General features: G+C 38.4%; 1 protein-coding gene across 4 annotated transcripts in view; it reads right to left on the bottom strand.

The window, feature by feature from the left end:
• KCNH7 (potassium voltage-gated channel subfamily H member 7) overlaps positions 1-27,963 on the bottom strand; it is a 531,702-nt gene that overhangs the window by 101,745 nt on the left and 401,994 nt on the right. For all 4 annotated transcript variants that reach the window (XM_027559164.1, XM_027559174.1, XM_027559183.1 and 1 more), the window contains one exon: positions 24,237-24,451. In XM_027559164.1, coding sequence (XP_027414965.1) covers positions 24,237-24,451 — 215 coding nt within the window. The remainder of the gene's footprint in view (positions 1-24,236; positions 24,452-27,963) is intronic.

Here is a 27,963-nt window from a genome sequence, read left to right as displayed (position 1 = left end):
TACTTCAGAGTTTCTTTTATGCTTTGAAATTCAGCACATTTTTTAGAGCAGGTAAATTCCAGAATAGGTCATTAATCATTGTAGCTCCCTGGGCTTCCCTGGTGTTTTTAAGAAGGAAGCAGAAGTGATACAAATATTACAGGTGGGGAATTTTTATTTTGAAAGCTTCAGATCTATTCACAGAAAGCACTAGGGAGGGCAGAGAGGTAGCGTACTCCAAATTTAGGTGAGTGGAGATGACTCAATTACTGGAAACATTAACTTCCTCTAACAGTAATGGAAACGAGGATGCAAAGGTGTTCTTTTAAATTATATAAAAAGTCATTCGGTATCTTGGATTTACATCTAATATTTGCTAAATTGAATAGAAATTATTTATCTTTTAAAACGAGTGCTATGTGTTAGCTAAAGGATACCCTTACATATCAATCAAGATTTTATATTATAGTAACAATCAGAACTTGAATTTTTCATGAAATGGAAGGCTTTATGCATTTATATGGGCTTCCCTGGTGGCTCAGTTAGTTGGGAAAGAGTCCACCTGCAATGTGGGAGAGCTGGGTTCGATCCCTGTGTTGGGAAGATCCCCTGGAGGAGGGCATGGCAACCCACTACAGTATTCTTGCCTGGAAAGTCCCATGGACAGAGGAGCTGGCAGGCTACTGTCCATGGGATCACAAAGAGATGGACACGACTGAGTGACTAACACTCTATGCACTTCATATAGTCTTGTGGATTCCAAGGAGGCATATTTATTATTAATAAGAACAAATGATTTGTACCCAAAGAACAACTCAAAATTCAGTTTGAATGAGCAATTTGCTTTCAAAATTTAAGCATAAATCAAGTAATAATACATATTTTGACCCTTCTTCAATTTTTATAGATTAAGTAAAATTTGTATATACAGTCATAGGACAAATAAGCACTCCAGGGACATTCCTCTGAGGAAACTCTGAAGGACCTAAGATAATTTGGCACAGAAAATAAAAAGTAGGAGGTCAAAATGACAATTATTATGAGAAAAGAGCTTTGTTCTGGATGCTCCCTTCTCAGTTCCACTGCTTGGACTTGGCCCAGCCTCATCCTCACGTCCATAGCACCCTCTCCACTATTCCAAACACTGCTCATCATTCACGGTCCAGAACAAGTTCTCTTTTCCGTGAAGTTTCTCCTGACCATGTGGATAAAACCTTTATCTGAATGCTAATTTCAAATATGGTCTGGCCCGTACATGTTACTCTTTAATTATAAATAACTCTGTAATGTCTTTTCTAATTATGTCACGTGTTATAGTCTCCCTACCTAGACTTATCCGAGGAAGCCCCTGTGGGAGACTGCTTATGCATAGCAGGTAGGCAGTGTCTTGTGTCATGTACACAATAATTGATGTCTCCTAAGGACAGAGGCAGTGGAATTAAACTCAGAATATAATGTTAGGAATCATGTGTTTGCATGTGCATCTTGTAAAGATTGTTCTGGCTTGTATGATGCCTGGAGTATAGACTGAAATCAGAACTTCAGAGCTGTATTAAATATTTTAACTACCTGGGGATGCTTTTGGAGAGATCTTGATATAATCCCTACTAATGCCCTTTTAAAGTTCTATTAATTCCTGACTTTTTGTCATTTTTAGAATGGAAATAAGTGCAGGCTGATCCTCAAGATAGAGGGACAGAATTCATTTTAATTTCTACTTCATGACAATGTCATTTTAGATTTTATTTGAAGGTATTACAAATGAAACTTGATATTCTGTGAAGAATGATTTTGCCAAGGAGACCATGATTTATCAAGAGTTTAATGAAGCTATTTCAAGACTTTAGGAGAGGAAAGAAAATCTCTAGTTGAAGGCAGGTTTTAGATTAAGCTACAAAAAATGGAGTTCTGATTCATTAATATAAATTTTTTTTAAATCTAGGTTTATTGAAATGCTACTATTTTAAATAGCCACCTGTGGTGTATGTACTTTTCTTAGTTTTCCTGATGAGTCACTATTTTGCAAATGGTCCAGTCTATGGTGAACTCAGGAAGTCCATCACATTTCTAATTTGAGTCACTAATGCCCATTCTTCAGGAGAAGCCTGTGTTACTGAACCCCTAACTCCTTCTGAGAGTACAGAAAGGGGAATAATTATGCCAAAGGGGATTGGGTGGTGGAGTGGTAGGAGGTTGGGGAGGATACAGATAGAACCAGAAGGCTTGCTTTTTAAAAGTATCTTTTCTTTCACCACTCATCCCTTTAGCTCCATCCCCCATGTTTCCATCAATTAAATATTCATTTGAGTTAATGAGTTGCTTTTAGGGTGCAAATATATCCCAGTGAGAATAAAATAAAATTCCATTTTCCAGGCATCTTTTATTTATTTATTTATTTGGTGGTTGTGGGATCATAGTTCCCTGACCAGGGGTCGAACTTACCCCACCCCCACCCCAGTGAAAGTGCTGAGTTCTAACCACTGGACCATAAGGGAATTCCCTCATGCACCTTTTTATATGAAATACTCTAATCAAATTAGCGGCATCCAGCAATGTGTTTTTTTTAATCACCATAAGACGAACTGAGGGAATTTATTGTAAACAAACTCTGTTAATAGTACATTTATTTATTTATGCATAAGTTTAGAACATGTGGGTAGTCTATGCATGATAGGGCAGGAGGGCAATGGAGTGGAATATAGACCAGGTAGAAGGGTCTACCTTAGAGAGCCAGAAGTGCTAGGTTTAAAAGTCTCTGCACTGTTATCTGTGTACACCTCGTGACCTTGCTGCCCGTGTCCCGAGCTGGTTCCCATCCTATACCTCCTTTCGTGTTGCAGTGTGGGCATTCCCTCCTCTGTCTCCTCCAGACTAGATATGATGTCCCTTCTCTGCTCACTGTTAACTCCTTTCTCCACAGTGGAGTCTTTAGCACAAGTCATTAGGGATTCTGCTAATCGTTCTATCTTTGCCCGGTTGATCTGATGGCAAAGATACGTCAGCATTGTAACCAGACTTCCTAACACCATGGCCTGTTAGAGCAGACAGTCCACATGTATCTGGAGAATGCCTTAGACCTGACCTGAAACGTTAAAGAGTGCCTACATGAAGAAAAATATTATTCTGACTTAGAGGCTAGTTAGGGATCCACGACAAAGAAGGATCAAATAATGTAGCCAATAACATTGGCAGTATTGAGTAATCAGGGCTAGAACTCAAGTCCAGGTAACATTCTCTTATCTTCACTCAGAAGCTAATGGTATCAGAGTCTCAGTCTCTCACAGCTCAGTCCAGACTTTCCAACTCAAGGTTTGTTGTCTGGCATAGTATCTCCCCTTTGTTTCTTACCTTTTTCCTTATTCGTTAAAAATAAGAAAATATATAAAAGGAGAAATACAGTTAATTTTCAAGTGTCTTATTTGAGCTGCTTAGCACTTATTAGAAACTCAGAAATATTAAATGAATAGCCAAATGAGGTCCTTATTCCTTCTTACCATAAAAACATCATCAGAAGTTAGAATTTTCTCATGTGAGTGCCAAGAATGTACCATGTAAAATGACATTTTATTTAGCCTAATTACCAATTGATTGGTATGCCATGTTCTTTGGGGGCATGTTTTTAAAAGATGTGATACGTTCTATTTCTTAAGGTATAGGGAGATGAAAGAAACTCATGCCCTTACACATACACACAAATTATCTATCACATCTTTCCAACCCCATAGGGTGTAGCCTGCCAGATGCTTCTGTCCATGGGATTTTCCAGGCAAGAATACTGGAGTGGATTGCCATATCCTCCTCTAAGGTATCTTCCTGACCCAGGGATTGAACTCACATCTCCTGCATTGGCAGACAGACTTTTTTTTTTTTTTTTAGCACTGATCCACCTGGGAAGCCCATCTATCTACCTACCTATCAGTTATCCATCCACTAAGAGATACAAAGCATTGTGGAAATAAATTATTTAGTTGTGTGAAAATAAACTAAGTATTCTTAGAGTTTAAAGATGGGAGAGATTGGTGCTTCCTTAGTGTGGTAACCTGGTGGTTAAGACTCTGAACTTTCACTACAGGGGACATGGGTTCGATCCCTGGTCAGGGAACTAAGATCCCACAGACTGTTTGGCGTGGCCAAAAAATAAGAAGAAAAATGATGGGAGAGGTCAATGAAAGCTGTGAAGCCTGAAAAATTTACCTGGAGATAATACAAGTTTCAGAAATGGGTAGGATTTGATATATAAAGAAAAGGATGATAATCCTGTAAGTCTAGGAATCACCTGGAACAAACCTCCGGTCCTTGTCATAAGTGGAGCAAGTGGAACTGAAAGGGGATAGTTGCCTAGTATGCGTCTGTGAGCAGTGAGCCTACAAGAGGCAGGGAAGGGGGAAAAGCACGCATAGGGTTAAGAGGGCTTTGAGGAGAGGAAGTATTCAAATGTCTTCTGCTGTGTGTGTGTGTGTCTTTGCTTTCCAGACAGATCAGAAGAGTTGGTTCCAAAGGATATATGTTAAAGTTACTTCATGTGGGTTCTAGTACAAAAAAGGAATTAACCATTAAAACAAAGTTTTCTAAGACAGTGTTGGAAATAACTGTTTCAGACAATTCCAGTACTTTTAAATAGATACATTAAGCTAACAGATTGAACCAGAATCAAGGTGTGCAGCAGGTCACTCAGGTTAAGCATTAAGCCAAAGTAAGAGAAGAGAATGGTATTATTGATGTCTGCTGCTTTCTACAGTTACAGAACCTTGGGAAATTGAAAATGTTGCAGAAGCAGTTTCTCCTAGGCCTTATAGATTAATCAGGAAACTTTCCTTTCCTCTACTGGGTACCTACACTAAACTAAATATTTCCTTGAAAATATCAAAGTCTATTCTCAATGCTTTCTGGAACACAAACTGAATATCAAGTGCCAACTGAACGTAAGTATTGCAACATATTTCAACTATTATCAGGTTAATTTTTACATGTTGTAACTTAAAATTCCTAAAACTGTTATGCACTAGTGATTGTGCTCTGAGTTTATTCTCAAGAGTTGATGATGAGGAAGGGATAAAAAGGAATTAACTCTCCATAAGCTATGGAAATAAAAATAGAAGGCAGAACAAATAATGAAGCATATTTCTGATCTTAAAATGTTCTCAAATTTAATTTGTGAATTTCATAAATTTTAAAATAGTTAATTTATATTCCATATGGGTGAGAAGCAGAGATATGTGTGTTAACCATGTCAAACATATTTTAATAAAAGTCTTACATTAAAACTAATAATTTCAAAATGTTACACTGTAACCTCTTCAAATACTGTGGACAAGGGGCCATGCTGGCTAAATCAAGTTTCAGGTTATTTCTTCTATGCATGAGGCATGTATTTCTGTATTTTGTTATTTGGTCTTCTTTTTCATTTTTAGTAAACTTTTTATTTTGTATTAGCGCATAGCTGATTGATAATGTTGTGAAAGTTTCAGGTGGACAACAAATGCTATGTACTCTTTTGATATGAATTGTAATTTTACATACAATGAAAGTGATCAATGCAAAGAAATAGAGGAAAACAATCGAATGGGAAAGACTAGAGATCTTTTCAAGAAAATGAGAGATACCAAGGAAAATTTCATATGAAGATGGACACAATAAAAGACAGAAATGGCATGGACATAAAAGAAGCAGAAAATATTAAGAAGAGGTGGCAAGAATACACAGAAAAGCTATACAAGAAATATCTTCATGACGCAGATAACCATGATGGTGTGATCACTTACCTAGAGCCAGACATCCTGGAATGCAAAGTCAAGTGAGCCTTAGGAAGCATTACTATGAATAAAGCTAGTGGAAGTGATGGAATTCCTGCTGAGTTATTACAAACCTTAAAAGATGATGCTGTAAAAGTGCTGCACTCAGTATGCCAGCAAATTTGGAAAACTCAACAGTAACCACAGGACTGGAAAGTTGAGTTTTTATCCCAATCCCAAAGAAAAGCAATGCCAAAGAATATTCAAATCACCACACAATTGCACTCACCACACATGCTAGCAAAGTAATGCTCAAAATTCTACAAGCTAGGCTTCAATGTATGTGAACTGAGAATTTCCAGATTTTTAAGCTGGATTTAGAAAAGGCAGAGGAACCAGAGATCAAATTGCCAATGTCCACTGGATCATAGAAAAGGCAAGAGAATTCCAGAAAGACATCTACTTTTGCTTTATTGAGTATGCCAAAGCCTTTGACTGTGTGGATCACAACGAACTGTGGAAAATTCTTCAAGAGATGGGAACAGCAGACCACTTTACTTGCCTCCTGAATAATCTGTATGTAGGTCAAGAAGCAACAGTTAGAACCAGACATGGAACAAAAGACTAGTTCCAAATTGGAAAAGGACTACGTCAAGGCTGTATATTGTTACCCTGCTAATTTAACTTATATGCAGAGTACATCATGCGAAATGCTGGGCTGTATGAGGCAAGCTGGAATCAAGATTGCCAGAAGAAATATCAATAATCTCAGATACGCAGATGACACCACGCTTATGGCAGAAAGCAAAGAACTAAAGAGCCCCTTGATGAAAGTGAAAGTGGAGAGTGAAAAAGCTGGCTTAAATTCAATGTTCAAAAAAAGAAGATCATGGCATCCGGTCCCATCGCTTCATGGCAAATAGATGGGGAAACAATGGAAACAATGAGAGACTTATTTTGGGGGGCTCCATAATCACTGCAGAAGGTGACTGCAGCCATGAAATTAAAAGATGATTGACCCTTGGAAGAAAAGTTATAGCAAACCTTGACAGCATATTAAAAAACAGAGATATTACTTGGTCGACAAAGGTCCATCTAGTCAAAGCTACAGTTTTTCCAGTAGTCATGTATGGATGTGAGAGTTGGACCATAAAGAAAGCTGAGTGCCGAGAAACTGATGTTTTTGTACTGTGGTATTGGAGAAGACTTTTGAGAGTCCCTTGGACAACAAAGAGATCCAACCAGTCAATCCTAAAGGAAATGCTGAATATTCATTGAAAGGACTGATGCTGAAGCTGAATCTCTAATACTTTGGCCATCTGATGCAAAGACGTGACTCTTTAGAAAAGACCCTGATGTTGAGAAAGATTGAAGGCATGAGGAGAAGGGGATGACAGAGGATGAGAAGGTTGGAGGGCATCACCAACTTGATGGACATGAGTCTGAGCAAGCTCTAGAAGTTGGTGATGGAGACGAAGCCTGGTGTGCTGCCGTCCACGGGGTCCCGAAGAGTAGGACACAACCGAGTGACTTAACTGAACTGATACAAGTAAAGAGAGATTCTGCAACATGAATTACTGTTCTTGACAATATTTAGTAATTCTTTTTTCAATGATAAAAATAATATCTTAAGAAACAGAAACTCATTGCTTTTTCTGTTGCTTTTTTATATTCTTTTATATTGTGTCTCTCCTTGACATTTAATATCAAGTTTACATTTAAACCTGCTGGCGTAAAAGTAGTGTTAGATTCTTTTTTTCTGAGAATATTTTTGGAACAAATGAGTAATAACAGTCTAAATTTTAGTGACTGTGTTGAAAAAAAAGTTGTTTGCTTCCCCACAAAGTTAATTTTATGTCCTATCAGTTCAGTTCAGTTCAGTCACTCAGTCATGTCTAACTCTTTGTAACCCCATGAACTGCAGTACGCCAGGCCCCCCTGTCCATCACCAACTCCCGGAGTTCACTCAAACTCATGTACATTGAGTCGGTGATGCCATCCAGCCATCTCATCCTCTGTCGTACCCTTTTTTCCTCCTGCCCTCAATCCCTCCCAGCATCAGGGTCTTTTCCAATGAGTCAACTCTTCACATGAGATGGCCAAAGTATTGGAGTTTCAGCCTCAGCATCGTTCCTTCCAAAGAACACCCAGGACTGGTCTCCTTTAGGATGGACTGGTTCTAGAGGCAAATAATAGACTGTTCATGTTCATAAGAGTAGCCTGCTGTTTGATTGCTTGGTTTTAAGTAGTTATGAAAACTCTGATTTCTTCTGGTAGTATCTCTGTTTATACTTCTTGAGACATTGATCTTATGGAGAAGAGGGTTGAGGTTTGAAGGAGTTGTATCAGAAGACTGGGAATTCTGGGACTCTGACAGTTTTAATGGAAAGGAGAAGATGCAGGAATTAAAATGGTCCTGCTCCTGAGTGGGAGTGTCAAGTGAGAAAAACCCTGGAATCCAAACAGAAATAAAGGTTCTAGTCTGGAGTGTGTAGTTAACAACTTGTGAGGCTCTGAATAATTCACTTAACTGCAAGTTTTCTATAAAAATGGGAACTTGATGACCAGAATCAATGAAAAACTCTAAGCAGTTTTGGTAAAGGAAAGCAAAAAATAAATAGCAGAGCTGCTACGTCACTTCTGTCGGTGTCCGTCTCTGTGCGACCCCATAGACGGCAGCCCACCAGGCTCTCCCATCCCTGGGATTCTCCAGGCAAGAACACTGGAGTGGGTTGCCATTTCCTTCTCCAAAGCAGGAAAGTGAAAAGTGAAAGTGAAGTTGCTCAGTCTTGTCCGACTCTTAGTGACCCCATGGACTGCAGCCCACCAGGCTCCTCCATCCATGGGATTTTCCACACAAGAATACTAGAGAGGGTTGCCATTGCCTTCTCTAAACAGCAGAGCTAGACCGAAGTTTGTTTAGAGTGCCTGGCCCTTTCAAGTTCTTTAAAATCCACACACATGCCCTTAAAAGAAGGCTAATACATAAAAAGCTACTGAGAATGAAGCTGGTTTGACTGAATTTGGGGGTGGTGTGGAAGTCCCAATGCCCCATCCTGCTTATTGGCACTTAGCACTCTAAAGAGCACTAGTTTCAAAACATTGCATTAAAGCAAGTTTTATATTATGTAAAGGAGTTTTCCTTAAAAATAGCATTAGGATATTTCAATTACATTCTATTTTTTTCTTTATTGCTAAGTCAAAAACATGGCAAAGAAACCAGAGAGACCACTGTCAGGATTGACCTAATTGATCTAATGTGGGAGAATCCTTTCCTTGGCAGTTTGATATGCCACACAAAAACACTGCATGGAAATGAAATAGGGACTATGGCATCTGTGTCTCTGTTGTTTTCCTGGACCTTAAAAAAAGGGAGTTTGCCGATTCAGGATGAAACAAAACTGTCTCCAAAGTGACAGTCTTTCAACCTCCCTGCACAGTGATTGTTTACCTCTCTTCTTCAGTGATTCTAAAGGAGCACTTTGGATGCAAAAGGAAGACAAATTTGAGATAATGTGTGTAAGAAACATATTCAAAATCTTAAAATGGCTAATCAGAAGAAGAAGCCACATGGTTATTCTAATTTATTATATAAATAATATTAAACGATTCTAAAATGCAAAAATATGGTAATGAAGACTCTCTATTTAAATATCTAGCAGGTTTATTCATGCCTTAGCTTTTACTCACTTTTAAGTAATAGATTGCGTAGAGTGGAAAGGAATACTTATTCTTTGGAAAATATTTTTTTTTTAAGTTAGCTTTACACTGAAATTCCATGCTTGCAGTTGTCCGTTTACTAGACTTAAAGTGACGTATTCATCAGAGTTTATTCATTCATTTCTAAGAAAGAAGACCTAGGAAAGAGAAAGAAGAAGTCTTTCTTCACAGGAAACAAGGAGTAGGCTGGTAGGATCTGACAATGGTAGAAAAAAAAAATGAGAGGGCATGAGAGGTAATAGAGTAGTCAGTTTTGGAGGTAATTCAGGTGCCTGCAGGTCGGAAAATGTAGGCGCCTGAAATCACTCTTTCCCAGTACTAACCCATGAATAATGGATATAGCTATGGACATAATTTACAAATGACAGCTTATCACCAGAAACAGGATTGTACAGCTCAAATGACAGCTGCCAGTTAACCACGAAACTAGATTATTTCTCACTCCTACATTCTTTTCCCCTTTGACTTACATTCTCAATCTCACCTAGTGTTGTTCCCATGACCTGAAAATTAAGCCTGTGCTCCTCATGATGGTATAGGGATTTCTCAGTTTGACCCTTCACTTCAAATGAAAGAAGGATCAACAGGCGCCAGAAACGAAATCTGGCTGCAGACTATTTTTTAGTATTTTCTGCAACATCTGAAATGGAGAACTGAGACACCCACAGGAAACTGAGGAGCCAAGGAAATGTGGAGAATAGCATGGTTGTGTCCTCTGGTTCTCACACTGCAGGGTCTCTCACTCTGGTTCTCTCCCCTTGTCTCTATTCCCACCATTATGGTAGCATCCTTACTGCCACTGACCTTAGGACACTGGGCCAAGGGGCAGAAAAAGAGGGTTCTCCATTCTCAGCTCTATGGCCAGCTTTAGCCAGGTTAATCTCAGAATAAAGACTTAGACACTTTGTATGTGTGACTTTGCATCCCATATTTTTCCATTTCTACATTGAGTAGGCTTCAAAATACAGGTGCTTTTGTAACCAATACATTTAAAACAGAAAAAGACATTAAACATGGTGTTTAAAACAGAGAAGGAACTATGTATGGTGCTTTCTTCTAGTTACTTTAAACTGAGTTGTATATTTGGTACATGGTTAGGAAAAAGCCTGAGTGGACTTCGTTAAAACAAGGACGAAAAATGTACTTCCTCTTACACACTGTCTCCTTCACGTCACCATTACCTCATGCTAATCCTAACCTTCTTTCTTTTGAAAGTTTTAAAGTTTCTAATATTATACATGCTTGTGTTGAATATAGTCCTCACAGTTACCTGTGAAGAAAACATTTTGTCTAGGCTAGTATTTCCTAAAAAATCTTCCCTCAAATATGAGTTCAGGATATTGATAGATGTTATATACAGAAAAAGACAAAATGAATTCTGTTATCAACAATGTTCAAGAAGTGTTGGGTAATTTTTTCAGACTTCTTTAATTTAGGACTTCACAGAACTTTTATTGTGTTAATTTTCCTAGTTTGGCTTAGGCAAATTCTCTTAAATGGACATTGTTTCTTAGAGGGTCTAACCTGAGAAATCAATATAGCAGTACCATTTCCTGGACTCAGTAGCTCCCCCATGAAAGTAAGCCTACTTCTCCAACATGAATTGTGTAAATATGAATTAGTATGTTTTATTTAAAAGACAAGTATATTGTAATTTAAACGTCACAAGGATATATAACTGAGCCAGTTACCTCATTGAGAAATATACGGAAAGAGTAATAATGCACAATAATAATGAGGAAATACAAAAACTAGGTCTCTACTGGGTTCTCTTTTCAGCTCTAACTTTATAGGCAGAATAAAAACATTTGGCCATACCCCTGTTTCCCAAATTTGCCTGATCTTAATAATGTGGAATAGGAATTGTTAAAAACTCACAGTCCTCAGGCTCCACTGAAACTGAATTTCCAGAGGGTGGCAGGACACGGACAGAGGAAGGGAGAGAGAACCAGATGATTCCATTGATCAAGAAGTTTCAAAAAATAAACCAAAAACCTAGGGAAGGTGATATTTAAGTTTCCTTTAAATTTTACAATTCTATGAAGATTAACTGCTTTTTAAAGAACTCTTTTGGAGCAATTGAGTTTTAGAGGGTTTATTATCTAACTACATATTTTCCATTGTAAATGTGATTAGCATAATACACAGAAGTAGAACTAAGAAGGGGAAAATATATTATTTTTACCACAATTTACCACCAATATAACCAATGGGATCTTTTATTATTATTATTATTTTTTATCTTACTTTCTTATTTGGGATTTTCTTCAAATTAGATGCCATGGTTGAATTTACTCCCTTACTCAAGAAACAGTCCACAGCCACTTGATAGTACAAGACCTTGGGTTGTTTGGGTCTGTGAAAATTCCACGTCTGCTCTGAATTTCCATACCTGATAAAAATCCTTTAGTTAATTCTTATCCTATGAAACATGAAAAATGTACTGCTCTGCCCACTCTCATTTGGCAACTCACCTTGAACTGTGTTTGTCCCGAACTCTAGGCCATCAGGCAAAAGTACATACGAACTCCCAGTTCAGCGCTTCCTTTCTGTCCCAGAGTTCAACTTTAACCCAAGGCTTATACTACTGGGGGGGATAAAAGCTGAACCATCTTGGCAACAGATAACTGCAATCTCTGCCTTGGTTGCCATAGGAACCAGGCTATTGCTCTGTATGCTAAACTAAATTATTTTTACCTGTCTCTTCTGACCATTGGTATTTTACTTCTTTATTTCAATCATCTATTTTCAATCTGATTTCTTTGGCTGCTGCTGCTGCTGCTAAGTCGCTTCAGTCGTGTCCGACTCTGTGCGACCCCATAGACAGCAGCCCACTAGGCTCCTCTGTGCCCGGGATTCTCCAGGCAAGAATACTGGAGTGGGTTGCCATTTCCTTCTCCAATGCATGAAAGTGAAAATGAAAGTGAAGTCACTCAGTCGTGCCCGACTCTTCGCGACCCCATGGACTGCAGCCCATCAGGCTTCTCCGTGCATGGGATTTTCCAGGCAAGAGTACTAGAGTGGGGTGCCATTAACAGAACTTTTTAAGTGGGTATTTTTCCTCCTTCCATTAAAAAATGTCTAATGAATGTAGAAAACCAAACAGGTGCTTTTAAAAAGCAATTATACATAAATGCTTGCTTTACAAGGTAGGGTGAAGTGCCGATCAGAGATGTTATTCCTTCATCATTTAGAATATAGAGAAGTATAACCTTTGAGGTAATTTAGAGGTTTAAAACTGAACTGAAATTTTATTTCAATTTTGAATATGTCAGCAAGTGATCAGTTTTGATGTGCATATAGCAATTAGTAAAAATAGAAAATTAGGACTTCCCTGGTGGTGGTGTGGGTAGAAATATGCTTGCCAATGCAGGAAACATGGGTTCCATCCATTGATCCTGGAAGATTCTATATGCCTTGGAGCAAACAGGCCTGCAAGTTGCAACTATTGAGCCCATGTGCTGCAAATACTGAAGCCTGTGGACCTTACGACCTGTGTTTTGCAACAAGAGAAGCCACCACAATGAGAAGCTTGTGCACTACAGCTAGAGAGCAGCCCCTGCTCTCTGCAGCCAGAGAAAGCTCACACACACACACAGCACTGCAGACCCAGCGGAGCCAAAAAAAAAAAAAGAAAATTAATATTACTTTTTTAAATTATACACTTTTTTCAAAGTAATGAACATCATTTTAATATTTAATATGTATATAACATACAACATGTTTGCACGAGTCAGTTGCTACCTAAATGGCTGGCTACATTATGCCTTCTCCTCATCATTGACTAGGTTATATAATATATTTATTTGCCCAGGGAGAACTAGAAAACATAATTGAGGATCTCAAAGATCCAGGCTTTGTATTCAATCAAAGGCCCCTAAAGGCAAAGACATTGACGTATACATTTCTGTAGCAGCGTTGTACATACACTTTGACTTATATTTAGTAAGCACTCACGAATATTGAGTCAATAATTATCCTGATGAGTGTGCTTTACTCCTACTTACAGTATTCACATATATTGTTTTCCATTTCAGTTTAGACATAGAGCAAATCCAGAATACGGGGAAAATACTAGATGGTGATTTCTGTTTTGCTGAACCAAGTCTGATGGTATTCTATAAACAACAATAAGACAATAGATGCAAAAAGTAATGTCATATTAAACTGGAAGTGTTCAGAGGCAATTTGGGACTCCCGCATTACATTTCAAATTTTACTTGCTCTTTTGTGATTATTAACTATTTATGGAGAAGGAAATGGCAAACCACTCCAGTATTCTTTCCTGGAAAATCCCATGGTCAGAGGAGCCTGATAGGTTACAGTCCCTGGGGTCGCAAAGAGTCGGACATGACTAAGCAATTTCACTTTCACTTTCTTTTCATGGTAGCTCAAGATGATTGGTATGGTTTTTATAGAGGTTTGCATGCTCCATGAGTTTAGGCAAAAAATGAGGTTTATGAAAACATTTAAATCATGCTGTAGAAGTTGTATGTTGTTTTTTTGTAATTTCAAGACTACAGCATCAATGAGGATTTATAAAAATACTGTTGGAACATCGATTTTTCAATTAAGTGTTATTTTTAATTCATGACTGTGATAACTGCGATTTATAAGATATACATTTAGTCATAGGCCCCATTCCTGGAACAAAACTCTTAAACCTTTGGAATTTCTTATGTCAGTGAAATGATTTTGAAAAGACTCTAATCACCTGAGGACAAAGTGGGGGTCAACGGAGGAAGCAATCACTTGATCAAAGGGTTGGAACTTTCAGGCCCCCTCCTGTGCTCCTCACCTCCAGGGAGGAAAGGGCTAGAAGTTGAATCCATAGACAATAGTCAATGAAATAATCATTCATGCCTATGTAATGAAGCTTTACAAAGAACCCTAAAAAGGAGGGGGTTCAGAGAGCTTCCAAGCTGGTGGAACAGAACTCTTCCTTATGCCATCAGGCTGAGTCCAAACACTGCAGGGACATAAGTGCCTTCATTCAAGGTCTCACTCTATGAATCTCTTCAGCTGGTTGTTGATTGGTAACATATTTTGTAATAATTGGTAATCAAGTGAATAAAAGGTTCCTAAATTCTGTGTCTCTAGCAAGTTAATGTAAGTAAAGGAGGGGCTGTAATCCAATTTACATCCAGTTGGTCAGAATCACGGGTAACACCTGGAATTGTAATTGGCATCTGAAGTGGGGGGCAGTCTTGAGAAACTGAGCCCTTAATCCATGGCATCTGTCATGATTTCTGGGTAGACAGTGGCAGAACTGAGTTGAATTGTAGAGCACCCAGTTGGTGTCAGAATCTGAACTGCAGTCAGAATTAAAATGACATTATTATTGAAAAGTATTTTTAACTTACAGTTGCGTCTGGAAGATATTTTTATTACTGTCATAGAAGAAAGTTTAGGGCTAAGTTTATCAATTTGAGCGAAACTAAACAAAGCATTAACAAATTTTGTACTATTAAGCTTGAGACAATATATAATTTTTTAGATTTATGGAGGTATAATTGATATATACAAATTACACAGATTTATATTTTTAAACATTAGATAATAATATGAAATTAATGCTGTCTCTCCATTATAAATCAATCTCCACTGATAAATAAGTACTGAGTTAGAAATACTGTTTTAGAGTTCTGTCAAAAGTAAGTATAAATTGAGAGCACTGAATGACATAAAGAGATAATGAGCATATTTACAATGGATAAAGTTCAGTGGAAGTGAAATGTTACATACTTTGAGCTCTTGTTATCAGTTTTATCAGTGTAATTTTGCTTCTCCTGCCACTAAGTGGCATGCCACCAACAAAACACAAAACCTTTATCCTAACAAACAATTAGCTTAAAAAATGGGATGTGAACTTAAACAAGAGATAATGAATCTATTAAGGATCACTTTATTTGGCTTTTTGAAGAGTTTGAGGAATTTTAGAGAAAATATACTACATTCTCTTATTTCTATAGACTCACTTCTCTAATTAGTTACTAGCAGACTTTTAGATTATGATATTTGTCCATACTGCCAAATGTTACAGGTATTTTTCACAGAAAACAGAATTAAAGAGGATATACTTTAGAGATTAAGAACTTCATTTTGGAGTCAGATGATCTCAGTCTGAAAGCTACTTTTGCCATTTACTGTGTGACCTAGGCAAGGTGCTTCCTTCTCTCTAAGCTTGATTCCTCTTCTATGAAATAGAGATGATAATAATAGTATCAACTTATAGGACTTTCATGTGGATTAAAATTGATAATCTGTTAAACCACTTGGCATAGAGTCTGACACAGTAAATGCTCAACCAATGTCACCTATTATTAAATCTATCTTAATTCTATTTTCATGCCAACAATATACTTTAATAAATCCCAAATAATGAGAATTTATTTTAGGTTTAAAGTTGTATGTATATTTCAAAATTATATGACCTTCTAAACATTCAGAAATTTCTTTCTTGTGGTCTAAGTTTCTGTGTGATTATTCTCAAAACTAATTATTTTGAGTATTCTCCTTAATAAAGCTCTCGGAAAACTATACTTGTGAACTAGTATTCTCTTCCTCATTATATGTTTTTTCTTTCTGATGATCACAATATGAGTTTCTATTAAGTTCACCAGATATTCTTTTTAAGTAATAAAGTAATAAGTTACAGAATAACTTGCTCATAATTTGGCCAGTACTGTCTACAAAGGCAACTCAATCTACCTTTAGTTTCATAATATGGTCTTGTAGCATTTATTATACTGTTGCTGCTAAGTCACGTCAGTCATGTCCGACTCTGTGTGACCCCATAGACAGCAGCCCGCTAGGCTCCCGTCCCTGGGATTCTCCAGGCAAGAACACTGGAGTGGGTTGCCATTTCCTTCTCCAGTGCATGAAAGTGAAAAGTGAAAGTGAAGTCGCTCAGTCGTGTCCAACTCTTCGTGACCCCATGGACTGCAGCCTACCAGGCTCCTCCATCCATGGGATTTCCCAGGCAAGAGTACTGGAGTGGGTTGTCTTTGCCTTCTGCAATTAGTTGCAAATACTATTATTATATATTCTTGTATCATTTTTCTCCAGGTAGTACTTGACTACTGGTACTAGGTTTTATGGGCTTCCCAGGTGACACTTGTAGGAAAGAACTCTACTACCAATACAGGAGATGTAAGAGATGCAGGTTTGATCCCTGGGTTGGAAAGATCCCATGGAGAAGGGCATGGCAACCCACTCAAGTATTCTTGCCTGGAGAATCCCATGGACAGAGGAGCCTGGTGGGCTACAGTCCATTGGGTTGCAAAAAGCTGAACACAACTGAAGCAACTTAACATGCACACACTAGGTTTTATTCTTCTGTGTCTCTAGAGCTTATCCAACATATTTATTTATCCAGTATATGTGTGTGTTTGTGTATATGAGATACTGTTCGTCTGAATTCTTATCTTCAACAATGTAATGGGCCATTGTTGTTTTGTTTTCCTTCCATGGAGCCCTTCATTCCCTACTGTATTTTTCTGCTGTTGTCCTCAGTCAAGGAGCTACACTTCTTCCACCACAAGGATGAGCACAAGACTCAAGCTGGCCAATCAGAGTTCACTTTCTCAGAATCTGATGTGGACATTGGTGGAGAGAAAGCCCTTCGTATCAGATCACGAACTGTGAGCATTATGTAAGACAAGAGAGTCTAAAGACATGCTTCCATCAGATGGAGAGTGAAGTTATTAATGAGGAAAGCAAGGCAGAGAAGAGAGAATTCATCAGCTATTCAAAAAATGAAGGTAGCCATGGCCCAAAGCATCTACCCCTGCACTTTTTGGTTATGTGACCCTGTAAGCTGACCCTCCTCCTTTCATTTTTTGCTTAAAATGGTTTCAATCAGGCTTCTATAACTTGCATTGTTACAGCATTGACTGATAGGCCGTATGAGATTGGTCAATAAAGTTTTGGAATCCACAGTGCCATTTTCTTAAACCTGATATTACAAAATTTGTAACAGCTAAATCTGACAACAGAATAGTACATTTTATCTAAAATTTAGCCTAACAGCTGAACTGTAACTAGCCTCAGTTATAAGAGAATCATACAAGGTTACAAAAGTTCAGTTTACTTTTATGGAAAAGGGGGCAGATATAGTAAAGAATTTGATCTTTTACTGAGAACCACAGTGGAAGTGAGAAATAGATTTAAGGGACTAGATCTGATAGACAGAGTGCCTGATGAACTATGGATGGATGTTCATGACATTGTACAGGAGACAGGGATCAAGACCATCCCCATGGAAAAGAAATGCAAAAAAGCAAAATTGCTGTCCGGGGAGGCCTTACAAAGAGCTGTGAAAAGAAGAGAAGTGAAAAGCAAAGGAGAAAAGGAAAGATATAAGCATCTGAATGCAGAGTTCCAAAGAATAGCAAGGAGAGATAAGAAAGCTTTCCTCAGTGATCAGTGCCAAGAAATAGAGGAAAACAACAGAATGGGAAAGACTAGAGATCTCTTCAAGAAAATTAGAGATACCAAGGGAACATTTCATGCAAAGATGGGCTCAATAAAGGACAGAAATGGTATGGACCTATCAGAAGCAGAAGATATTAAGAAGAGGTGGCAAGAATACACAGAAGAACTATACAAAAAGGAGCTTCACAACCAAGATAATCACAATGGTGTGATCACTCACCTGGAGCCAGACATGCTGGAATGTGAAGTCAAGTGGGCCTAAGGAAGCACCACTATGAACAAAGTTAGTGGAGGTGATGGAATTCCAGTTGAGCTATTTCAAATCCTGAAAGATGATGTTGTGAAAGTGTTGCACTCAATGTCAGCAAATTGGAAAACTCAGCAGTGGCCATGGGACTGGAAAAGGTCAGTTTTCTTTCCAATCTCAAAGAAAGGCAATGCCAAAGAATGCTCAAACTAACGCACAATTGCACTCATCTCACACGCTTAAAGTAATGCTCAAACTTCTCCAAGCCAGGCTTCAGCAATATGTGAACCATGAACTTCCAGATGTTCAACCTGGTTTTAGAAAAGGCAGAGGAACCAGAGATCAAATAGCCAACATTCGCTGGATCATTGAAAAAGCAAGAGAGTTCCAGAAAAACATCTATTTCTGCTTTATTGACTATGCCAAAGCCATTGACTGTATAGAACACAATAAACTATGGAAAATTCTGAGAGAAATGGGAATACCAAAACACCTGACCTGCCTCTTGAGAAACCTATATGCAGGTCAGGAATCAACAGTTAGAACTGGACATGGGACAACAGACTGGTTCCAAATAGAAAAAGGAGTACATCAAGGCTGTATATTGTCACTCTGCTTGTTTAACTTATGTGCAGAGTACATCATGAGAAACGCTGTGCTGGAGGAAGCACAAGCTGGAATCAAGATTGCTGGGAGAAATATCAATAACCTCAAATATGCAGATGACACCACCCTTATGGCAGAAAGTGAAGAAGAACTAAAGAGCCCCTTGATGAAAGTGAAAGAGGAGAGTGAAAAGGTTGGCTTAAAGTTCAACATTTAGAAAACTAAGATCATGGCATGTGGTCCCATCACTTCATGGGAAATAGATGGGAAAACAGTGGAAACAGTGTCAGACTTTATTTTGGGGGGCTCCAAAATCACTGCATATGGTGACTGCAGCCATGAAATTAAAAGTCGCTTACTCCTTGGAAGGAAAGTTATGACCAACCTAGACAACATACTAAAAAGCAGAGAGGTTACTTTGTCAACAAAGGTCCGTCTAGTTAAGGCTATGGTTTTTCCAGTAGTCATGTATGGATGTAAGAGTTGGACTACAAAGAAAGCTGAGAGCCGAAGAATTGATACTTTTGAACTGTGGTGTTAGAGAAGACTCTTCAGAGTCCCTTGGACTGCAAGGAGATCCAACCAGTCCATCCTAAAGGAGATCAGTCCTAAAAGAGACCTGAGTGTTTGTTGGAAGGACTGCTGTTGAAGCTGAAACTTTAATACTTTGGCCAGCTGATGCGAAGAGCTGACTCATTTGAAAAGACCCTGATGCTGGGAAAGATCGAGGGCAGGAGGAGAAGGGGATGACAGAGGATGAGACTGTTGGATGGCATCATGGACTCAATGACACGAGTTTGGGTAAACTCTGGGAGTTGGTGATGGACAGGGCGGCATGGCGTGCTGCAGTTCATGGGGTCTCAGAGTCAGACATGACTGAGAGACTGAACTGAACTGAGAACCACATAGTGAAGGCAGACCTTTGCTCTTTACCCACCCAACTTTTCTTCCAATTCATTGTTTTCTCTTCATCATTGCATTGGAATTTGGTAGGAATTAGCCAACTAAGAGGCTTCCCATGTGACTCAGTGGTAAGGAATTTGCCTGAAATGCAGGGGGCTGCCTGCCAAGCAGGAGACACAGGTTTGATCCTGGATCAGGAAGATCCCCTGGAGAAGGAAATGGCAACTCATTCCAGTATTCTTGCTTGGGTAATCCATATACAGAGGAGCCTGGTGGGCTATAGTTTTTTGGGTTGCAAGTGTTGAACATGACTTAGCAACTAAACCACCACCATCAATACTGTACATGTTAATACTGCTGCTACTGCTGCTAAGTCGCTTCAGTCCTGTCCGACTCTGTGCAACCCCATAGATGGCAGCTCACCAGGCTCTTCTGTCCCTGGGATTCTCCAGGCAAGAACACTGGAGTGTGTTGCCATTTCCTTCTCTAATGCATGCATGCATGCTAAGTCACTTCAGTCATGTCCGACTCCGTGCAACCCTATGGACAGCAGCCTACCAGGCTCCTCTGTCAACGGATTCTCTAGGCTAGAATACTGGAGTGGGTTGCCATTTCTTTCTCCACATGTTATTACTAGCTCTCAATAAATGTTTTCTGAGTGAATAAAAAATACATAGATGTATGAATGAATGAATAGATGAATGGATAGCAGCATGGTCCCTCTCAATGAGCTCACTCTATCTGGGGAGGCAAGTAATTAATTGGCTAACTAGTAATCAGCCAATGTATGATAGAGATAAGATGCGAATGGTGAGAGAGAATAACATGAGCAGAGATGAATTGTTCCTTTCACTTACGCCTTTTTAAAATATCTACCCTATTGTTTATGCTCAGGGGAGTGTTTAAAACTCACTACTGAATGACTGATGAGCAAAACTCTGATATCTTTTGAAAAAAGGATTGCCATACAAATTTATTAAAAGAATAAAACAAATAAGAACTTTTGATAAAGGAAACACTGCTGGCTGCCTACAGCAAATAGGTTGAGAATATCTTGACATTGTACATTCCAAAGTGTCGCAAAGAGTCAGACATGGCTGAGAGACTTGTCACGCAGGCAGGCATGTTGACAAAGAGGACTTCTACACAGTCATAACAAAGAGAATAGCAAAGTCTTTGAGTTGCTATCAAGTCATTTCCAGATACGTGGGGACAAGTGATACTACATTTGTGAATGTGGGCATTCCAGTGATAACTACGATCAGGAAACTTCACAAACACCCAGTGAGGAAACAATTATAGAGTGTCTCTGCTTCAAGTGTTTTTTTTTTGTTTTTTTTTTCCCCCTCAGGGGCTATGTTTACAGAAGGAATATCTCAATATTTGATCTCCACCTTGTTAGTATTCTTGCCTGGAAAATCCCAAGGACAGAGGAGCCTGGTGGGCTATGGTCAACAGGGTCACAAAGAATTGGAAGCGGCTGAGCATGCACATACATTTGTCTGGTCTGACATGTGCACAACAGGAAGGTTTGCTGCTGAGAGCAAATGGGGGTACTAGTTTCCAGTCTCAACTGTTGTCCAGTTTCTCATCATTTCTGGCTAGATTCACAGCTATCTAAGTCTTCTCTCTCCAGAATGTCCTTCCTATCACTGTATTTACATTGGTAAAAACAAAGTGATCCTTTATAAAACAATATCCAATTCTAACCTCCCAGCGTCTTAAAAGGATTTTTGCTTGCTTCTCCAACTGGGGTATTTTGGAAACTGTGGGGATGGGCATGCCATGATGATTTGGATGAGAAGTATGAGAAGCTGTTGGAAAACTATGGGGCCTTGTGAGCCTGAGTCCTTCAGTGGTAAGTAGTTTACAACATTTTTTTTAATGTTAAAACAAATAGTATAATGTTACAGACATAAATATACGAGTCTTGGGAATTTTAAAGAGAAACATGAGACCTTAAAAGAATGCCAACCTTTTGATAGCAGCTATTGCATTTTACTCAATCCCAGATGCAATTTTTGTGAGAAAGGTAATGAAGAACCAACTAGAGGGGGAAGTTCCAGCAGCTCCTGACCTGTAATAAGCCCCTGCTCAGCCATGCATCTTCCCGGCTCAACCTACTCTTTCTGAGAAGACACTCAGACTTTTCTACCTCCGCAACTTTCTTCTTGTTTTTTCTCCACCTGGGTATCTCATCTCTTGCCTCATTTGCTTGGCCAGCTTCTCTTGCCTTCCTGCCTGCCTTCCCTCCTTCAACATTTCATAAACTCTACTCTGCCAGCTGTTTGACTAGGTCCTGGCAAGGTGTGGATTATCCTACAATGATGGTGATGAGGGCAGGGGGAAGTCATACAAGAACACAGATAAACAGAAGAATGGCTGATGCTGCTTGTCATGTACATAGCACCTTGATGAATACTTTTGACATATCATTCTACTTAATTCTTATGTCAACACTGAGAAATAAGTTGTGTCATAACTAAAACTTTCCTCAATGTCACAGAACAAATGGCTCTTGTCACACAATAAATGACTCAGAATTAAAGCACAAGTGCATGGGACTCTGTTATGCTTTTAAACATCATTTACCACCCAGTTTGATAAGTAATCTTCTAGACTCATCTTAAGTATCTCATCTGTTTTTCTTCTCTGAAAGATCTCCCATTAAAGTATAATGATTTCCCCCCGGCTCTGCTCCTATGTTCTTTACCACCATGATTTCACTGGGGCCATTTGTATGTTTCCACTCTCACCAGGCTCAGAAAGCGCCCAGTATGGGTGCCACCTCTGAGTCGGGGGTATATCATCTCCTCCTGGCACAGTGGACCTGCTGAACATGGCAGGACAGGGTGGGGCCTGTAGTGAACCAAGCTCATGAACACTTTGCAAAGACCAAGCTTGTCTGCCCACAGGCCTTAAGGTGTGTTTTGTTTGGTCTGCAGAAGCATTTTGAACTAGCTTGCCAACTTTTAGTAATAAAGAGTTTATTTTCAAATCTGGATTTCCAGATTCTTTTTAAAACTGAAAGATTTGAAAACATGGGTTAATCCTTCCTTCATGACCACAGTTGGCTGGAGCTGAGTGGCAGCCATCTGCTCTGATGTTGCTGTAGCCCCCCCCATGCCTGCTCTGGTATCACGACTACTTCACTCATTTATGCTACTGACGGTCTTAAGAATTGCAACCAGACTGCTGTGCAATCTCTGAAATCTCTTACTTCCTATATATCCATATAATGACTATAGTCTACAAATAGGATAATTTTTAAGGTAGGAACAATTGCAAGTAAAATTCAAAGCTATTAAAATGGTGCCCATGCAACATGAATAACAGTAGGCTATTCACCTACTGGCCTTCCCTGGTGGCTCAGATGGTAAAGAGTCCACCTGCAATGTAGGAGAACTGGGTTCAATCCCTGGGTCAGGAAGATACCCTGGAGAAGGAAATGGCTACCCACTCTGGTATTCTTGCCTAGATAATCCCATGGACAGAGGAGCCTGGCGGGCTACAGTCCATGGGGTTGCTGAGTCGGACACAACTGAGCAACTAAGCACACACACATACATTTATCTACCACTGTTAAGTCCAATTTACCATGAATAAGTTAAAAACAAAATACCAAGTGTAGAAAGCCTCATTACTACATAAATATCAAAATATGTATCTGAGTATGGCATGTATAAGCTCTCATCTCAAATAAACAGAGACTCTCAGGCCTATTTACAACCAACTCATGGCCTTTACATGGCTGTTTCAGCTCACACATAAGACGGTATGTACAAACTACTATAGTGTTGTTTTAGTAATTACAATTACAAAACCTTTCTTAATAAAGGATCTTCAATGATGGAGATAGATATTAGGGTCAAGTTTATCTTTATATTGTGACAGTTTATAAAATGACTTGCTAAGCAAATATACTAGGTTAAATTGTTTATTTAAAAAAAATTGTTTACTTGACACAAATTTTAGAGTCATGAATTCCCAACAATGTAAATGCGTTGTAAGCAAAAGCTGGGTACTGCTTAGGTTGGTATTTTGATATAATAAATAAAAATCATTTTTCTCTATTCTTTACCACATGAATCTTGCTAGACAGTACTTTTTTTTACCCTAGTTAGATGTGCAATATTTATTTAAAAACAAAATATTTTTCCTGAGAAACATACTGTTTTGCTCTGACTTTTCTTCGACTCAGACAGTTCTTCCCCCAAGTCCAGTGACTTATACCTCACTCTACTTAGTAGCATAAGTGCAAAAAAGAGGGCCACAGTTAAGAGTAAATCCCAATTAGTCACCTAAACCTTCAATAGACATCCATTATAGTAAAATACCATGCTTTACTAATGCAAGGATTCGTAGCAAAACAATAAATGCCTAAATGTGATGAATAGCTGCTTAATCACCTCTGCAACAACGGGAACAAATAAACCAAGCCAGCCCATTTTTGCTTAGTCCTGGAATAGACAAAATTAGAGTCTACAGTTTTATTTATTTGTTACATTAGAGGGTCACCCAACATCCGAAGATAAATTGGAGTGCAAATAAATGGCTTACCTCAGAAAATAACCTTAAAAACAGTGAAAATTGATAGCAAAATAATGTCCTACCTGGGTAACTTTCTCTGTCACATTGTGTGTTCGATCTTTAACTTTGGGCGCAATAATGGTTTTATCTGAAGAAGGAGGGGATGCATTCTTTTTTTCAGCTTTGACATCTGAAAAATTCAGAGTGAGCTGTGGAATCTTGTTAATGGTGCTGTATTTGTTGAGGTTTGAATCCGACGTGGATCCCAGGAGGCTTGACTTGATATGATTAAAAGGCCCTAAAAAATTGGAAAGTATTTGTAAAAGCAATATCAGGAAAAATTAAGAAAGAGATGGTCTCGAATGACCTGTTAGTAATTCATGATCATTGTGACCCTGATTCAGATGGGACTAAATGCAGCTGGTTGATACCTGCTCACCATCCACCATATGGAACGGCATGTGAATATCCAAGGATAAGATCGTGCCCTAGGTGTGCACTCAGGGAGCAGATGGCAGCTTTAGCTGTTAACTGGCTTCTTTTATTAGAGGCTGGAATAGAAGAAAGAACTCTACTCCCTATTTTTGTCTAAACTCTATATTCAGTTTCTCAAAAACTTTTTTATAACCTAACAATTTTTCAAGGAAGGACTTTTATAATTTATGAATTAATCAAGGAAGGTTAAAATCATATTGGCCATGAAATTGCTGAATAGTGTCTAACCTGCTTTTATTTGTATTACTCCCCACTCTGCCATAACAAGTGACAAGCCAGTTGCATTCTTCAGATGCTTCTATTACCTGTATAAGATACTTCACAGAGATTCTAGAAGTGTTAAGTCCAGACAGAGGAATTTCAGGTAACATTGAGAAGGACAAATGTCATCTGTGTGCATGTAAGGGGTCACAAGAGAAGGAAATGGTGACCCACTCCAGTATTCTTGCCTGGAAAATTCCATGGACAGAGGAACCTGGTGAGCCCCAGTCCATGGGGTCACAAAGAGTTGGACATGACTTAGCAACGGAGCATAAGCATGATGTGTTGCATGGACTGAATTGAATAATTTGGATCCTATGGGGGATTTTTAAATCTTTCCTTTCTTCTCATTTTTTCTCTTTTATTTAGAATTCATGTTGGCCACTTTTTGAGGAAAAAAGGCACAGTAGAAGAGTGCTTTGGCAAACATAACTTACAACTGAAATGACTGTCAGTGGGTTGGTTTGGGGTTGGTAGTACTTAGTTACTTTTTTTAAAAAAAACATGCTGTGCATTAGATACCCAGAACTTCTTCTTGAACGTTTGGACTCTTTGACCAACTCTGGTCACTTCTCACATTTCTTTCTTACAAAGACAATTTGGCACAGTGTCAAGATCCTGGACCCCTTCACTGAGGATAAGTATACTGACCAGCTACATCTTCCTTTGAGATGAACCTATTGTCTGTTAGCTTCCCTAGTGGCTCAGACAGTAAAGAATCTGCCTGCAATACAGGAGACCTGGGTTTGATTCCTGGGTTGGGAAGATGTGGAGAAGGGAACAGCAACCCACTCCAGTATTCTTGCCTGGAAAATTCCACGGACAGAGGAACCTGGTGGGCTACAGTCCATGGAATCGCAGAGCTGGACGTGACTGAGCTACAAACACACTGCTACTATCGTCTGTTGGTTACGGAGAGCCAAAACAAACAAACAAAAAACTCCAAAAAGTTTCTTATACAGTTGATGATATTACTTATAAAATTATGTAGCTCTTGAAGATTAGCATTAGGAAGAATGCTATACAGACATTAGCTTTCTGCCTCGAGAGTGCTTGAAACATACAAACTGCATAAATAAACTTGTTAACACATTTTGCCTTATGCTGTTGTTTCCCCCGTTCAGTATGAAACTAGTACATTTTGGAGATCAAAATGTGCTTTATGCACCAAGTGAGGTATAAAGCCTTGAAAATTAAATTTATGGATTGTGTATTTTGGACCACAACAATTAATCAACTCAGGTCAAAAATAATCCAAGAAAAAAAAAAAAAACCATCATTTAGTTCATATTCATCTTAGAGAAAAAAAATCACACTGCATTCATTTATAAAAATTTATATTTGGTTATTACAGAATATTGAAATGATTTTAAGAGTTTTTTTATTTATGTAGGAAAGAAAGTATGTATTCTTTGAGGTGCATGTCTATTCATTCCATGAGTTTTACCCATGATGATGACCAAGTCTATCCAAATTAAAAATGTCACTGTGCTCTCTGGGCATATATTTCCAAGTATTTCTCATTTGAATATAGATTCTCATTCTCTTTTCTATTTCTGTGACAGAAGAGATATAAGAATCCAAAGTTAGATTAATCCTTCCTTCAGATAGGTCTCTGGGAAACCCCATTGTTTGTAAACCCCTCTATACACACCACTAATTTGTTATTGTAACATATGCTACATAGCGTTTCCTTTTTTTGCATCATTCTATGGCTACATTCCAGACCTATAGCTTCGTATTTAAATTCTGAAAAATATTCTAGGGCTTCAGATTTCTTAGATATTGCCTTTTTCCCAACTCTGATGTCATATTTTCACTGTTTAGGTAACTTTGTGGAGAAGGAAATGGCAACCCACTCCAGTATTCTTGCCTGGAGAATCCCATGGACGGAGGAGCCTGGTGGGCTACAGTCCACCGGGTCGCAAAGAGTCGGACACGACTGAGCGACTTCACTTTAACTTTCAGGTAACTTTACTGCACACATGAGATTGGAGAACATTGAGCTCAAGCAAATAGTTAAACTGTATTTCAAAACCTTAACCCTGCCTTTCAATCCTCTTTCTCTATTATCCTTCTATATGTTGGATTTTGTAGCAAATGGCTTAGAAATATGAATCATCTGTAATGTTGTTAACACAGAAAGGTACTGTTACATGTACTTTGCTTGTGTTTGAGGCCACTTCAAATGAACGCCAGTGAATTTGCTGCATAGATAAGCCAATATTATCAACTGTGACAGTACTTCACCATCCAAGCATCTGTGGGGGTGTTTTTGTTACAGAGATGGGAGGTGTCTATTCTCTCACCTTGAAAAATTGACCCGGATGACTCAGTGGGCATTCATGTAGGTGAAAAGTCTATTTATAATGACCTGGGCCTTGAACCTGTTTTATGTATTTTAACATATTAATACAATGAACCTTTCAGAGCTACAACTGCCATGTAGAATGAATATTTTTACAGTTTTTTTTTTCCTTTTATTCAGAACTTTACCAAAAGTTGTTCACCATTTCGGAAAACCTAATCACTGCGAGCTACACTACTTATGTTATTTAACACCAATACAAAATTTCAGACTTCAGGTTATAGTCTGTGTTTGTAGCTATGACATGCAGACATGTAAATAAAGATATCTGAGTATTTTTTTGAAACACTGTTGGAATCCAATATTATTAAATTTACAGATAATTATAGGAATCACACAAAATTATTGGTTAAATTTCTTCTAAAATATTTTATATTATTGATCTCCTATATATGTAAAATGATGTATAACAAAAATAATTATATATTAGTTTTTAGGTAAAAAATAAACCCTTGGAATGACTTAATAACTCCCTAGAGATTTGCCACAAAGCCTCCATAATGTCTTTTCTTTATGGTAGTATTGTTGATTCACAATATTAGATTAGCTTCAGGTATACAACACAGTGATTCAATATTTTTATAAATTATATTCCATACTGCAAAATAACCACTTTATTCCCCTTTGCTGTACAATATATTCTTGCTCATTTATTTCATACGGAGTAGTTTGTATCTCTTGGTTTC

Source organism: Bos indicus x Bos taurus, chromosome 2 (genome assembly GCF_003369695.1).
Source record: "Bos indicus x Bos taurus breed Angus x Brahman F1 hybrid chromosome 2, Bos_hybrid_MaternalHap_v2.0, whole genome shotgun sequence".
Taxonomy (NCBI): Eukaryota; Metazoa; Chordata; class Mammalia; order Artiodactyla; family Bovidae; genus Bos; species Bos indicus x Bos taurus.
The sequence above is the reverse complement of the archived record's forward strand: the minus strand, read 5'-3'. Positions and strand labels throughout refer to the sequence as shown.